We start from the raw sequence: 16,340 nt of genomic DNA on the forward strand, positions 1-16,340 counted from the left end.
TCATTTTTCCAAATTCACTTCACAGGGAGTAACATTTAAATTAAACTAAAGCTACTAAGCCATACAAATAACATTCTCAAGTCAATTTGGAGAGTTAAATCAGTGGTGAATTATCATAATTGTAACAAGACCAACAAGTATATTTTGGTATAAAATGATTTGGGCAAGTTTTCGGATATTGGATGAATCGAAAAAGAATTATTTTGAAATTTATTAACTAACATACTAAAATTGAGATTTCTCGAGATCCAGTCGGTGGATTTTTTTAAAAATTTAACCAGAGGTATGAAATGACCTCAAGAATTGACCTCTATACTTGGATTTGATGGACAATTTTTTTTTTATAATAATGGTCCAGCGGGGCACCGTGTAGCGATACTTTGACATGATTAATAATACTATTTTAAATCCGGTCACGTCTTCACTGTTTTTAGCAAGTCCCTTACACAGCCTGAACAGCTATGGTAATACACAGTAACACGGTGAAATCAACTGTTTTAATTAGGCGTACATGTTCGGGCCAGACACTACTCCGGACAACCTAGTTCAGAGGATGTGTGAAGACTCGAACATCTGGAGGGCGGTTTGTGCAGCCGTTTCTCAAATACTCCTAGCGTTTCAAAGCAGGCGACAGGTTGACCACCAACACGCCAGTGTTAGCTAACTACCAGTTTCCAGGTTAGTTAGCTAACAGACTTATAGAGCCAGGAGGTTGCACAAAGCATAAAAGCCGCTCCCCGAAGCAATACTTAGCGGTCGTCCCGGGGAGTATTATGGGCTGGAGACAGGAGGGGGTTTAGTGGATTCGGTCACTGATTCAAACCAACCCCACACTCCCTGAGGTTGGTCACCTCAGGGGTTTGGTTGCAAATTTCCCCTCCACCTGAAATAAAAAAAAGGCGTACATGTTCAGAACAAAAGAAAAACGTTTAATCCTTGTAATATAATATATTAGTTCTACACAATTAATTACATTACTGCTAACATATTTTAAATTAAAAACCATTCATAAATTTTGTACAAAAAATTTCACCTGGCCTTACTACCTATCCGTAACTAGACATTACGTTTCATTAAATTATGCGCTTAGCCAAAAGACAACAAAAATTAATAAATGAAAAATATCAAGAAGTTGTAAATGTGGATAATTGGATACAACCTAATGGATGCTCTAAGTCGACGAAAATAAATTTTCGTAGAACATATATTGTAATCTACCCACATCATTTCGATAACCACGCGTAACGCAATAGTTATGTCATCCTAATGCTTCAAACAATACTCCGAAGCAGTGTTCTTGATTTCTGCTTTCAAGATGTATACAATGGCAACGGAAAGCAACAAAAACAGCACCAGTGAAATCCATTGGAGTGTTTGGTTGAATTTGACCTGCGATTCCAGCCGATGAGTCGCATCGTTCAGCTGCGAAACCGTTTGTTGAAAATGCGAAAATTGTTTATCACCACTGTAAGTGACACTGCCGACGCCAGCACCGTACATGTCACCGCCACCTGCTCCACCGCTACCGAACGGAGGCATTCCGTTGCGCATAGTACCATCGTCAAGATTAGCGGGAAGTGCACATCTAAGACGGTGTTGCTCCACCGATGCACTGCTCACCGGGGTGTTCTAGAATTTGTGGTAAAAAAAAACGATTGAATAGCAATGTTATTGTGATTGCAGTATTCTCATAAGCAAGTGAACAGTAAGAGTATGAATTCTACTTTGAACATGTGTATGCTTTGGTTTTAGTCCATAATAATGTTAGTCATAAAGTTACCTTCCAGAGCTCAGCCAAGTCCTGCGTTTTGGATGTTTCGTTATTCAACGCCATACACATGACCAAAAATTTTTCCCGGCTAATTGTGTTAATCTGTTGGCCTTGTTGGAGTACCACACTAATAGTAGCAGTTTCACCTGGTATTAGCATTCCGCTGCTAGGCCGAACACGAAATTTTTCCGGTGCAGTAGTTTTAATCTGAAAATTACACCATTATTTTATTATAGAATGATAAACCATAATGTATTATCTTTTGACGTAGAACTACGTTTTTCTTTAGCCTACCACATAGGGATGTAAATATGAAAACTATTAACGAAAAAGGGACGAAATATGTCCCTTTTTAAATGCTTATAAATCGGTTTGTTTTCAACCGATTTTCTTCATTTTGCAGCAATTGTTTGGAAAATTATACACGCATCCACCCAAATGTAGAAAATTGTTGATTGATTATGCGAACTATTGTACTATTGATAATTGTCAAGCCTTGTTTAAACAAAAATTACATCCTCTGATTGGTCGTTATATGATTGCTTCCCAAGCACGGTCGACAGAATCATATACCTTGCTATTGAAAACATGCTATTTGGCCTATATAAGAGCCTGTTTCTGCCGAAGCCGCTCATAATAATTCTAGACAGCGACAACAGCAGTCGTCCTCCCGCAGCAGCACTAGCCCTCTGGTTGGTCACCACGTCTCAGGAGCAGCGCGGTTCTTCTCAGCGTGCCTCGCCAGACTGCCATTATTCCCCCGTGTTAGGGCAGCAAGAAGATCGTCATCACCAAATCCAATTTGAACAGCAAAATGCCTTTTTTCAAGGCAAATAAACAAGTCATTGGAATTAATAATTTTTGACAACGTAAGCAAGCATTCTGTGTGGATTCTAGCAGTTACATCTGTCGCGGCCGTCTAATTTACAGAAGGTGAAATAGCTTCCACAGTGCATGTTATCGGTGTATCTTAACTCCCCCACTGTTGCGATCAGCAACCGATTTTGAACAGCAAAATGCCTTTTTTCAAGGCAAATAAACAAGTAATTGAAGGGTGAAAATTTCCTAGCATCAACACAAGCAAACATTCTTCGCGGGATCCTAGCAATCAAATTCTGTTGTAGTTTATTTAGTTAATACCCCCACTGTAGGGACAGCACAAAGGCTGCGATCAACATAACCGATTTTGAATAACAAACTGCCCTGTTAGGACGCATTCACAAAGGCAGTTAATTCGAATATGCAGAGCTAATATGAAGTCGATTCAATCAATCAGCATTAACAGAATTTCGTCGTCTCCCAGCTGCCAAGTTGCAACATGATGCAACACGCAACAACGAGCAAACGAAATCCCTTGATGTTACAAACCGCAATAAAATACGGGTTAAAACCGTTGCGTGTGTGAGAGCACCATCGGTGTTTATTCGCTGGAAACAAATATCGAATGCGAATTGTGGAATAATTCGTCTAAAGAATATTAGAGAATTAGACAACTGAACTGAAAGGCGTGGCCTACTACGTAGCACCCTTCGGCTATAAAAGAGTGTTTCTGGGAAAACTAGCTACATTCATTAGTCGGAAGGCGAGCTGGATGGATCGTCCACTACGTCCACGGGTTGCGCCTGTGTTTGCCTTCAAATTAAATAAATCACTTGCGTTGTGGTTGGTCATCACGTCTCAGTAGCAGCGCGGTTCTTCTCAGCGTGCCTCGCCAGACTGCCATTATTCCCCAACTGTTGGGGCAGCATAAAGATCGTCATCACCAAATCCAATTTTGAACAGCAAAATGCCTTTTTTCAAGGCAAATAAACAAGTCATTGAAAGTTAATAATTTTTGACAACGTAAGCAAGCATTCTGTGCGGATTCTAGCAGTTACACCTGTCGCGGCCATCTAATTTACAGAAGGTGAATTCCACATTGCATGTTGTACGTGTATCTTAACTCCCCCACTGTTTGGGCAGCACAAAGGTTGCGATCAGCAACCGATTTTAAACAACAAAATGCCTTTTTGGCGTAGAACTAGTTTTACTTTAGCATACCACACAGGGATGCAAACTGAAAAACTGGGACGAAATTTGTCCCTTTTCAAATGCTTATAGGTCGGTTGGTTTTCAACCGATTTTCTTCATTCTTGCAGCAACCGATTGGAAAATTATACACGCATCTGCCCAAATGCAGGAAAATGTTGTTTGAATCTACGAACTATTGCACTATTGAAAATTGTCAAGTCTTGTTGAAATAAAAATAACGTCCTCTGATTGGTCGCTTGCTTGCTGTGTGTATATGATATGGTATCATGTGTGTATGTGTGTATGATATGGTATGATGTGTGTATGGTATAATGATATGGTATGATCTGTGTGTCTATGATATGGTATGATTTGTGTGTGTGCTGTGTATGGTTTTTAACTCGGCACGGCCTGCTAACTGCTGAAACCGGTTCACGAAATTCACAACCCTTCATTACTAGACATTATAACTCATTACCCAAGTAAAAATATTGGTTTTATCAAAGTTAGTTTTATAGCGCTCAATACAGCCAAAAAAGCGCTATAAAACTTTGATAAAAACAGTTGTGTTACTAGGGTAATGAAACACTCAATGCATTTGTTAATAGTGTACGTAGTTCTACGTCATTTATGCTGTCGTGTCTTGGATACAACCTCCTACTTTTTTATAAGCTTTCGTATTTCAGAAAAAAGCCTTTTTATAGAGCTACCTTATAACTCTTATATAAACATATAACGCTTAACGGCGAGTTACTCGTCTGACAAATTTTGGTATTGCAGAAGGCGAGTCGGCTGGATTTATGACGAGTAGCTCATCAATCACTCAGCTGTCTCCAGCCAAGTTTCACTCGCGTTTCCTAATACAATATTTGGTTGCCTCGTCAGTGACCAACAAATTAACGCAGATTTTCTATGAGGACTTATCAACGATAATTTCGGAAATTATGCGAGTTTTAGTATGTGGATGTATTTAAACCATACAGTAAGAGAGTTAAACTTCACAATTAGTAAAATATGTTTTGTTTCTTGAAACCCGATGAATGTTTACTATTTTTTCTACTGAGGTTGTACAAGGTAAAATGAGTGAGAACCATAATAATTCGTTAGAATAATTTTGATTACGAAAGATATGTAATCTAAATGTTGTGTTCACGGATGATATAAAGTCCAGCGCCAAATTGTTTCTTTATATTATAATTCAAAACCAGCAGTGATAAATTTACTGAACTTACTTTATATGTGACAGGTTTCGCCTCAATGTTGGTAATTTCCACATTGCCTTGCAGCTCACTGCCGGATTTGGTGAAAGCGATTGTGGTTTGAGGAAATATTCGTAACATCTCGCCTAAAATAGAACCCATGCAACAAAATAAGAAAATCAGTTCCATATAAACCGTATTGTTTTTTATTTTATTTCTAAAGGGGGGAAACGGGCTAAAACTCTGTGTCAAGCGTGCATTTAATCAGCGTCCAGCGATAGCAAATAACTGACGGTCTGATAATAACGAGTAGATAAACCGGACCACACTTTGTTTTCGTGGGGATACTGAATTAAGCATGCCTCTGTGTGTGATTGCTCAGCCTATTCAGCTACACATCCGTTGATTAAGCGTCACCCTTGTGCTATCTGTGATCACGCTTGGTACATACTAGTTAAAATTGCATAGTTTTTTAAATATAAGAAATGTATTATAATTCATTTGCTACAAATGAACAGTTGAGTTTAGTCTTTCAATATTCACAAATCGTGATAGAATCTAAGAACAAATAAACATTTGCAATATGAGTAACAGAGAAACTCTATTAATATCACGGTTTGAATGATCCAAGACAGCACAGTAACGACGATTTACCAACCGAAGAAGAAACTTTGAACCTAATATTAGGTGATAATTGTATATACACAGTTTTACTCGAACTAAGTCTCTGTTTTGGAATCTTTTTCATCAATTTATATTAGCAGCTGCAGTCGCAGATTATATTTCACTATGCTTAAACTTACCGTCTACGTTCTCGAAATTGGAGTTAGACGACTCGTTCATCGGAGAATCCGGCGGACTGAGATTGGCGAAATGAACCTAAAACATAGAAGTGGATGAAAGATTAGCCGACTCACTATGAACTAACTTTATCAAAGGTTTTTATAATTATCGTTAGCGCAGCAAAAAAAAAAACCTTACGCGTAATACTGTGTTCGGTACTAGCTGCTAACTTTTTATCGGCTTTTCCGGTCAGCAAAAACTGAGAAGCAAAACGTTCTGATGCAGACAATATTTTTATTGTGTCATGTATAAATAGACACAAGCCAAGTCGACGAACCTGCACAGCCGTTTGCTGGGATGAAGTTGAAGCACAATTCAAGTTATTTCTTCTACCCAGCCGCAAGAGCCACTTCTCAACAGAAAAAAAACAGAGGTGAGCAACAGTTTTCCGCTTGGCGGTATTAAAATCGGGTATCTTGTAAACCGTATTAGATACAATACACAATTTTAAAATATATCGTTTGAATAAACTAAAAACGTTTAAAGAACAACACAAACAACATTTTTCGTAAAACTTCGTGAAATTAAACCGTGCGTTACACTTTTTCACTGCCGCAGAATGATAAATTTTGCCAGCCAGCTAATGACATTGATTTGTTGTTTTCAACCCTTCTGGAGTAGCGTTTGTTCGTTCGGCATTCGTTAACTGCTAAGACAAGACGTGACAGCTGGTCACCGATTGGCTGAATTCGATAACGCAATCGTCACGTAGAAAATACAACGAGGTTACTTTTCACTGTAAAGCAGTGATGCTGGTCATAATTTAGCTATTATAAATGTTCATAAATAATGGTGCCTAAGTATGCAAGGTACATGATATTACCGAGTAATGTATTTCACTGTTATAACTTTAAAAATGCATTGATTAATCGTTTATTACTATTTCGGTTGAAGTCCAAGAAACTTAGAAAGAAAAAATTTGGGTACCAAGAAACTTAGGAAGAAAAAATTTGATAATAGAAGTATGCTTTATTGAACATAAAATAATAAATAAGAATTGAGTATTATTCGCCTATATATTGCAATCTTAATTTGTTTTATTTTCATTGACCTACAGAAGTTGTTAAAAATAATCATTCTGGCATCAACGGTATGGAACGTTCAAAAAATTTTGACGGGGATGACGGCCGTTACGAAAAGAAAAATAAGAAGCCAGCTGTCACGTCTTGTCTTAGGTTAACTGACAGCCCCATCAGATATACATACTTGACTTGCAAACAATATTGAATCCGAGATGTTGCTAGGGATGCCATTTTATTCTGAACTAGTTGAACGTTCCCAGCGATGCTCGGGATCAAAACTTCCACATTACCGCATAAGCAAACTCACTTCATAAGTATTATGTCAAATTTTACTTTTTATACTTCCATCATCATTTTAAATACAACATCAATATTCTAAGAACGCACAGAGCGAAAATACCCATATTGGATGAATTTTATGATTTTGGGCGGCTTCACAAAAACTGAAAGTCGCCAATTCGGATTTCAAAACGACGTTTGTGTGCAGCAGGCATAAGATATCTGAGACACAACAGATACACCAGCGAAGACGGGCGTATTCTATATTGACACATCCTCTGATGACAGCAATTCAAAAGTATAGAACCGCAAAAATCATAATAAGCCGCGAAATGACTTCGTTTGTTCCACCTCTTTCGTTGCTACATCATCAATAGGGTTAGACGTCTGGAGTTTCACTTTCAAAAGTATTGGAATAATTGGCCAAATATCACTTGGGTTATTTAACTGCAATTCTAAAATCGCTCCGGGCATCATCCGGTTCCTGAAAATAGATTATCCTGTTCCTGAAAATACTAATATTGAATGGTATTTGACCCCCTTGGGCTGTTCAGCAGAACCTGGAAATTACCGTAACGAAATTAAAAACGGCGACTGGAGTTGATGGTCGGTCTCTAAAAATCATTCCAATTCCGTAGGTAACCCTTTATGGTTGTTTTCCAGAAACCGCAAGTTGCCATTTTAATTTAGAGCTGAATTTGGCATGGAAAGACATGATTTTGCATGTTCTTCGTAGCTTTGTGGATAATATCTCTATTTAAGTTGACAGCCTACCATTACTTTCCCACAAATGTCTTTCTTGAACATCAACGAAAAGTTTTGTTTTTAGAAAAAATTTCAAGTCATCGCTTCAAATTTTGAGTTAGTTAGAGGCAAATTAAGCATTCAAAGTAATGATTTTGCATATTAAATTTAGATTTTTGAATAATATCTCAATTCTAAGTTATCGTTTACGAACGTTTCAATGTGAAAAAAAAATTTCATCGCTTTAAATTTTGATTAAGAGGCGAATTAAGCATTAAACATCATAATTTTGCATGTTCTATGCACTTTTTTGACGATTATCTCAAGTTTACTTATCAGATAAGTATAGTTTCTCCTGAAATGTCTGTTCTGAACATCAACTAACATTTTATTGGAAAAATAAAAAGCAAATATCCCCGCTTTGAATTTTGATTTAGAGGCAAACTGAACATAAAAGTCATGATTTTGCATGTTCTACATAGTTTTGTGAATAAAATGTCAATTAGATAGTCAGATACCTATAATTTCTTTTCAAAAGTCTAGCCTGAACATCAACGAACATTTTAACACAAATAATCACATGTCATCGTTTTGAATTTTGAGTTTTAGGTGGAATAAATAAAAGAAGTCATGTTTTTATTATGTTTCACGTTTGTTGGTAAATGAAATCACATTTTCTAGTATTAAAAAAAACCCAACTTTTTTAAATATGTTCTACCGCATCTTAGAACATTCTCGTGTACAAAAATCAACATGTTACCGCTTTATTTTTACTTAGAACGATTTAAGATGATAATGATTACAATTTACTTTATAAACGGGTGGTATTATATCAATAAGATCAACTGCGTTACGGATGCCTCTTTTTTATAGTAGACTTAAGGGCTTCAAATGGTGAGTTGACAACTTGGTAGGAGCGTCAAATTTCGCTCCGGCCCTCAGCAGTTCCTATATCACGCCTCCACGAGTCAAATAATCATAACCGGATATGGGGGGAGGGGCTGGGTAGCCATGCCCCCGGGCACCTAGAACAGTTTGTTTCCAAAGATTCACGACACAAAAACTTAAATTTAAACAAAACTGATACAATCCTTCTACAACCTTTCTTTAACTCCCCCGGCGTGACAGGGGTTGGGAAAGGCCAAACAAGCCGCCACGCAAAACATCAAATGTTGCATATGTCGAAGAAGTAAATACAAGTTGCAATCGGCCTAGGCAACGAAATGAGGACTACTATTGGAAATATAGAACTGCAGATAGTTATGCTTTCACGGCGACGACGGGTCATATAAGGTGAACTCAATCCACGCCACTTCGAAATCGTAGCACTGCAGGAACTCCGCTGGTCGGGACAGAAGGTATGAAAAATCGGACATCGAGAAGCTACCTTTTACCAGAGCCGTGGCACCACCAACAAGCTGAAGACCGGCTCTATAATACTGGGTAGGATGCGCCAATGTGTGATCAGGTGCGGGGATGTGTAAGTTGAGATGAAGGGAAAGTTCTTCAAATACAACATCATCAACGTGCACTGCTCACGCGACGGAAGACCTGACGACGAGAATGGAGCGTTCTATGCGCAGCTAGAGCAAGTGTATGTTAGCTGTTCGCACGGACCGTAATATCATCATCGGTGATATGAACGCCTAAATAGGACGGAAGGCAATGTACAGACCGGTGATTGGGCCGAATAGTGTACCCACCACATCAAATGATAACGGTCAACAATGTGTGATCTTTGTAGCCTTTCGCGGTAAGGTAGTCAGAAATACCTTCCTCCACCACAAAAACATCCCCAAAGCCACCTGAAGATCACCTGACTTACAAGTGGAGAACCAAATCGACCACGTTCTAATCGATGGTAAATTCTTCTCAAAAGTTATCAACGTTTGCACCTACCGCAGTGCAAATATAGATTCGGATCATTACCTTGTTGCAGTATGCATATGCCCAAAACTGCGAACAGCGCGTAACACGCGTCAAATACGCCAAACCGCGACCAAACATCGGGCAGCTACGAGACGCTGAAGTTGCACGGAAGTACGCGCAGCAGCTAGAACAGCATTACCAACGGAAGAGCAGCTTGGCGCAGCTACTCTTGAAGATGGCTGGAGGGCAGTGCTGATAAAAGTCATTTTCCCCAGCAAAATTCTTCGAAAATTACAGACAATCATTTTCAATTTTCACTTCCAATGATCGCAGTACTCTTTCAGATACACTAGATTTTCGTCCTAGTAACGTGCTGTTATACTCAGATGAAATAGATCGCGCGCATTGTTCACGGTTACGGAATAAAATTTGACGACAAATCCAACCAAATGATCTTCACTTCAAAGCGAAAAAGAAAAACAAACAGTCCACTCAACCAAAATAAACCTCACCGAAACACTTTTTGACTGACACTGACCGATGCCTTGACAATCTTCGTTAACTGATAAACTGATTTTGTTGTCTTGCTTTCATCGCATGAAGTATAATGAGGTGTTTTGACAGTTCACTTCCATACGAAAAGCGGGAAAGGAGAACTCCGAAAGGATTGTAAAAAAATAACGTTTATGGATGCTCTTTTTCACTTTCACTCAAGAGCGTCAACAAATATCAACCCTGCTGGAGGGATATTCGATCAGCCACAGGCATGCTTGTCTTTTCTCCTCAGAAAACCTCAAGAGTGCATGAGAACATCTTGCACTGCGAAAACAACTGCTCTTACACTAAAGAGCAAATCAACGCACATGCTAGAAGAGCACGACAGACGATTTTTATCTGGTGAGCTTCCTGAAAGCACCACGGTGAAATCTGGAATCTCTCTCTTGCGAGACAATGAACTATGGTGTACTTTCTCACACGTATGGACATTACGCACAATTATTACACAGCAGAGCTATCTGCGGTGCGTTTTACAGTTTGTTTCTCGAGCATGGCAGAAGAGGAAAAGTAATTGGGAGAAAAAAATAGACTGCGTTACTTGTGCCGGTCGAGTTTACTCTGGTCGGATTCGTTTTCGCGGTGTAGCTACACGAGGACTACACTATTGCCTGGTAGATTTTTTTCACGTTCCAGACTACTCGTTAGTGGACTCTGTGGTGTACTTCTGCGTTTTCTCTGTAGAGTGATTCACCCATCTTGTTTCTATCAGATGTGGGATGAGCTGGAATTGTGTTTGTAAGTATTTGTAATTGTAAGTTGGTTGAGATACTTTTGAGTGGAGAAAGAAGCAGTGTGGTGAAAGAATTTGCTACACACAGGCACATACTGAAAGGGAAGTCGTGAATTTTTTCTCCGCTCTTTTCACATACTGAGGAGAATGACAAGCATGGCCACAGGTAGTACTGCTGTACCAAGTGCCGCTGGTACAATGGCTCCGAACAGGAGAAACGACTGGTTTGACGACGAGTGTTAGTGGAAGAGAAGAATGCAGTGGAAGAGAAGAATGGAGCGAGAATACTGCAACACGAACGAGTGCAAACGTGAAGCGCTACCGACGCGCACGGAATAGGCAAAACTTGGTCTTACGGAAGAAAATGCGCTAGTAAGAAGATTAAAATCGCGATTCTCCTCCATTGCCACTGTACCAAGCAAATGACACTTTCGTGTGTTCTAAGAGAAGCCGAACAGTTCCCGCAAAAGTTATGTGCCACAAGCTGACTATGCAGGGACGGCAACCTTCTCAAGAACAACTGTTAGATGATTGGAAAGGAGGCCGACGACAAGCACCTTAACGGCGATGTAGTAGAGAACGACGACGAAGTGGAGTATATCTCGATGTACGCGCAGGTGACGACAGAATTCCAGCCCCGGATCTCCTGGAGGTTAAGGAAGAGATCGGGCGGCTGAAAAACAACAAAGCAGCTAGAGCTTACTAACTCCCCAGCGAGCTGTTGAAACACGATGGCAAATCACTGGCTAAGGCGCTACACTAGGTTATTGCCAAAATTTGGGACAAGAAGGTAGTACCGGAGGAGTGGAGGGTGGATGCAGTATTCCTCGTTCTACAAAAGGTTCTACAGAAATGCCGTGAATAAAACGTGCCCACACATCATTTGATCATCGACTTAAAATCGGCGTACGACACAATCAGTCGAGATCAGCTATGGCAGATTATGCACGATTCCGGTTTCCCGGATAAACTCACACGGTTGGTCAAGTCGACGATGGATCGGTTGATGTGCGTAGTTCGAGTTTCGGGGACACTCCCGAGTCCTTTCGATTCTTGATGAGGGTTACAGCAAGGTGATGGATTATCGCGCTTATCGATATGAGTGGTGATATTCAGTCCGTTCAGCTCTTTGGCTTTGCCGATGACGTCGACAATATGTTGTCGTTGCACGAACCCTTGGAAAGATGATGGAGACGTACACGTACTAAAGAGTGAAGCCGAACGAATTTTACTGGGCATAAACGGATCGAAGACAAAGTACATGAGAGAAAGAGGTACAAGAGAAGACAGTATCAACCTCCCACAACGAATTCATATTAGCGGTCAATCGTGGTGGGAGTTCGTGTACATGGGCTCACTGGTGACTGCTGAGTTCGACACCAGCAGAGAAATTTGTCGACGCCTTATGGCAGGAAATCATGTCTACTTTGGACACTGGAGGACGCTCCGCTCAAATGAAATCCACCGCACGAAGTCGGCCATCTACAAAACGCTGATCAAACCATGAAAACAGAGCCATGCCAACAAAACCTGCCATAAGGACCAAAGCGCTCTTAGGGTTTTCGAAAGAAAGGAGTAGCGTACCATCTGTGGTGGAGTGCAGGTGAAAGATTGATAAGGGCGAAGGCGGATGAACCACGAGTTGCATCAGCTGCTGGGAGAACCACTTATTGCTCACGGCGAAAATCAGGAGACTACGGCGGGCTGGGCAATAGACTGGGACACGGTTGTATGGGAAAAAGTGATGGTATCGTATTTTCGCTCCCATGCACTTTTCGTGTTCCTTATGGGTCCCACAACAACTGTGTAACTTTTCAGATCGATCGGTGGAACTATATTTTTGCGCCCGATTTTTAAAGTTTTCATACGATTTTATATGGGAAAATCCACTTTTTCAAAATTTATTCTCTAGATATTTCCAGTTGACTCCTAAAAATATATCGATACATGATGTTTGTAGGAAATTTTCCTGGGGAAACTCTTCTGCAGACCGTAAGGCGCTACGATGCTTGTAGAAAAAGTGAAAATGGTTCTCAAAAACGACCCGACTGGAACGAGGTGTCGAGGCGCGCAGCGAGCAAAGTGGAAAACGAGATGCGGGGCTTGGCGAGCTGCAGCCATGCATCGAATTTAATGGAGACGACTTCTTCGCACAGCAAGGGACACTTCGGCCTTGAGCTGATTGGTAAAGTAACTTGTAGCTTCTGCGTTTTATGATTTCCATTGTAGAATCGAAATTATCTTGACTACGGTTCAATATATAATCTTCATTTTTTCACATTCACATTTTTGCTATCAAATATCGTTCTATTAAGTCGAGATATATTGCTTATAAATTTTATCAATATTAAATTTAAAACTTGAAAATAATATTCAGCAGATTTTTGCATACCCAAATATTTGTGGGCGTGCAGGACTTACTTAACACAGCAAATTTACCCAGATTCCACACAGGAAAAAGTTTATTTTGAACACAAAAAGTAATTGAAAAAATAAATGATCATCTCAAATTATTTTCCAAATTAAATTTTGTAGAAAAATAATTTACTTATCTAAAATTTTCATGATTTTTTCAAAATGGACGCACTTGAGGAAAACACTTTTTTAAGTAAAGTTATTTTGGCGATGAAAAATAATAACTAGAAATTATTAAATTTCATAAAAATCATATAAATTTGAAATTTGAAAGATAATATTTTTTTTCTTAGAGGGTAAATTTAAAGACTTTTGTCTAACTCCAAATTGTTTATGAACAATCCTATTTCAAAGGTGTAGAAAACTGGGGTAGTAATGTCATGTTCAAAAGTTGGTGATCAACTTTTTAAAAGCATCTGTTTACGAGATATTGAACAACATTTTAAATCCTATCGTACAATTTTGTACGATAATACAAACATTCTCCACCTTCAACACTATAATAACATCAACTCAAATATTTTTTATTATTTTGTAAAACGGAGTAGCACTACACTTCAAATCCTAAAATATTTCTTCGAATCAATAAATATTGTAGCTGAATTGTATACATATTTAAAGAGATTGGAAATTGGTAACAATGCATGAATATTTTGAAGTAATTCACATATTCGCCCTTTTTCCAGATAGATGTGGGTCATACGAAGTGTACATTCCACTTGGACACCACCATAACAGATTCTGCTCAAAGCTGGGAGAATTATTCATCTAGTGTCACTTTGGAAAAACTTCAATTTTGGTGTGGATTTGAATACCCTCCGCTCTGTCCTCTGGACCTTTTTGAAGTAGAATACTTCTCTCAGGAAGTTCGGCTACATAGGGATGTGAAATGAAAATCTAAAACCGAAAAAAGTGAAAAATATGTCCAATTTCAAATGCTAATAAATCGGTTAGTATTCGATGGATTTCCTCCGTTCATGCAGCAATAGATTGGAAAATCTTCTAAGATTCTTCCCAAAATAAGATAATTGTAATTCTATCATTCACACTATTGTACTATTGAAAATAGTCAAGCCTTGTCAAAACGAAAAATTCGACCTCTGATTGGTCGTTATATGCTTGCTTCCCAAGCACGGTCGACAGGATCATATACCTTGCAATTGAAAACATGCTACTTGGCCTATATAAGAGCCTATTTCAGCCGGAGCCGCTCATAATAGTTCTAGACAGCGACAACAGCAGTCGTCTTTCCTTAGCAGCAGCACTAGCCCTGTGGTTGGTCACCACGTCTCAGGAGCAGCGCGGTTTTTTCTCAGCGTGTGTCGCCAGACACCCATTATTCCCCCCGTGTTGGGGCAGCATTAAGATTGCCATCAGGAAATCCAATTTTGGAAATCGAGAAGCCTTTTTCAAGGCAAATAAACAAGTTATTGAAAGTTAATAATTTTTGTCAACGCAAGCAAGCATTCCGTGTTGGATCCTAGAAATTTCAATCTGTCGCACCCGTCGAATTTACTGAATGTGAAATAGCTTTCACAGTGCATGTTGTCCGCGTATCTCAATTCCCCCAATGCACAGTGGTACAGAACGACAATTTAGGCGGACATGGGCTTTTCGACGCGATTTTGTGATTTTACAGCAATACTTTCTATGGAGAAGTTGCTTCTTATATATAGGTCTATATATACACTTGAATGAAAATTAGGGTGGTCCTTAAACCTGCAAAATATAACAACTAAAATTCTTATTTGTGAAAAAAATGTTGAACTATCTTTGGCAAAGTTGTAGATCACTTGATATTAAGGAATTTTGTAGAAGACTACTTTTTTGTAGCTCTTGAATTGACTGAATTAGAGGAATTCTGCTTAGGGTGGCTCTGAAAAAACAGTTTTTTTGCTCTATTATTTTTATTTCAAATTTCTCTGTAAAGTTGAGTTCAGACAACTTTTAGAACTTTAAAAGACGCAACTTTTGGTTACCAAGCTTCGAAGATATCTTTTACGGGTGAAGAGTTATTAATGTTTTAATTTTTTAAATACGTTTTTTTTCAAAAATTGATATCTCTGAATGGGGCAAATGAAAACAATATCTTCTGGTTTCATTTGGAAGAGCAATTCGTGTACTTTATCATATGAAAAAATTGGAGATATACTTTTTCTTGAAATTTAATAAAACTAATATAAATCTGCTAACTTTTGTCAAAAAAATAAAAAAATTTCATTTATAGTTTATTTATTTGGTAAAACTACTGTACATATTTTTCGGTAAAGTTATAGAGAAGCTTAGTCAAGATAACTTCGCACATAAAACCGCCCATATCTCTCAAATTGACTGATAGAGTGTAACTTTGCCTGATGGATCCACGATTTTTCATATATAAATATATATTTTGCTCAATGCTCAAGCAATCGCGTCGAAAACCCCATGTCTGCCTAAATTGTCGTTCTGTACCACTGTGCAATGTTAGGGCAGCTCAAAAGTTGTAATCAGTAACCGATGCAATCAAATTCTGTTGTAGTTGTCCAATTTTTACTTTTACTTTATTCAGTAAACCTCCCACTGTAGGGGCAGCGCAAAGGCTGCGATCAGCATGACCAACTTTAAATAACAAACGGTTTACGTTTATTCACTAAAAATTCATCCAATTCAAAACAGGTTTTTGTCTGAGTACAATAATTTGCACAAAAAGACATTAAAAATTTTACCGCATCATCAGACGCGTTTCTCTAGTCATGCCTCATGAACGTGAAGGTTCCCTATCGCAGACATAGATTTCGGTCTCCAGCACGTTACAACACGTGGAAATTGTCTTTTGAAGTAGAATACTTCTCTCAGGAAGTTCGGCTACATAGGGATGTGAAATGAAAATCTAAAGCCGAAAAAAGTGCATATAATGTCCA

At 38.8% G+C, this 16,340-nt stretch overlaps 1 protein-coding gene across 6 annotated transcripts in view; it reads right to left on the reverse strand.

Moving 5' to 3' along the window:
• Positions 1-902: 902 nt before the first annotated feature.
• Positions 903-16,340, reverse strand: part of LOC129721032 (motile sperm domain-containing protein 2-like) — a 39,245-nt gene continuing 23,807 nt past the window's right edge. For all 6 annotated transcript variants that reach the window (XM_055673076.1, XM_055673074.1, XM_055673072.1 and 3 more), the window contains exons 6-9: positions 5,784-5,859; positions 5,014-5,126; positions 1,781-1,978; positions 903-1,629 (exon numbers count right to left, since the gene is read on the reverse strand). In XM_055673076.1, the coding sequence (XP_055529051.1) occupies positions 1,264-1,629; positions 1,781-1,978; positions 5,014-5,126; positions 5,784-5,859 (753 nt within the window). In that variant the 3' untranslated portion in view covers positions 903-1,263. The remainder of the gene's footprint in view (positions 1,630-1,780; positions 1,979-5,013; positions 5,127-5,783; positions 5,860-16,340) is intronic.

The sequence above is a fragment of the Wyeomyia smithii genome, chromosome 2, assembly GCF_029784165.1.
Source record: "Wyeomyia smithii strain HCP4-BCI-WySm-NY-G18 chromosome 2, ASM2978416v1, whole genome shotgun sequence".
NCBI classification, from domain to species: domain Eukaryota; kingdom Metazoa; phylum Arthropoda; class Insecta; order Diptera; family Culicidae; genus Wyeomyia; species Wyeomyia smithii.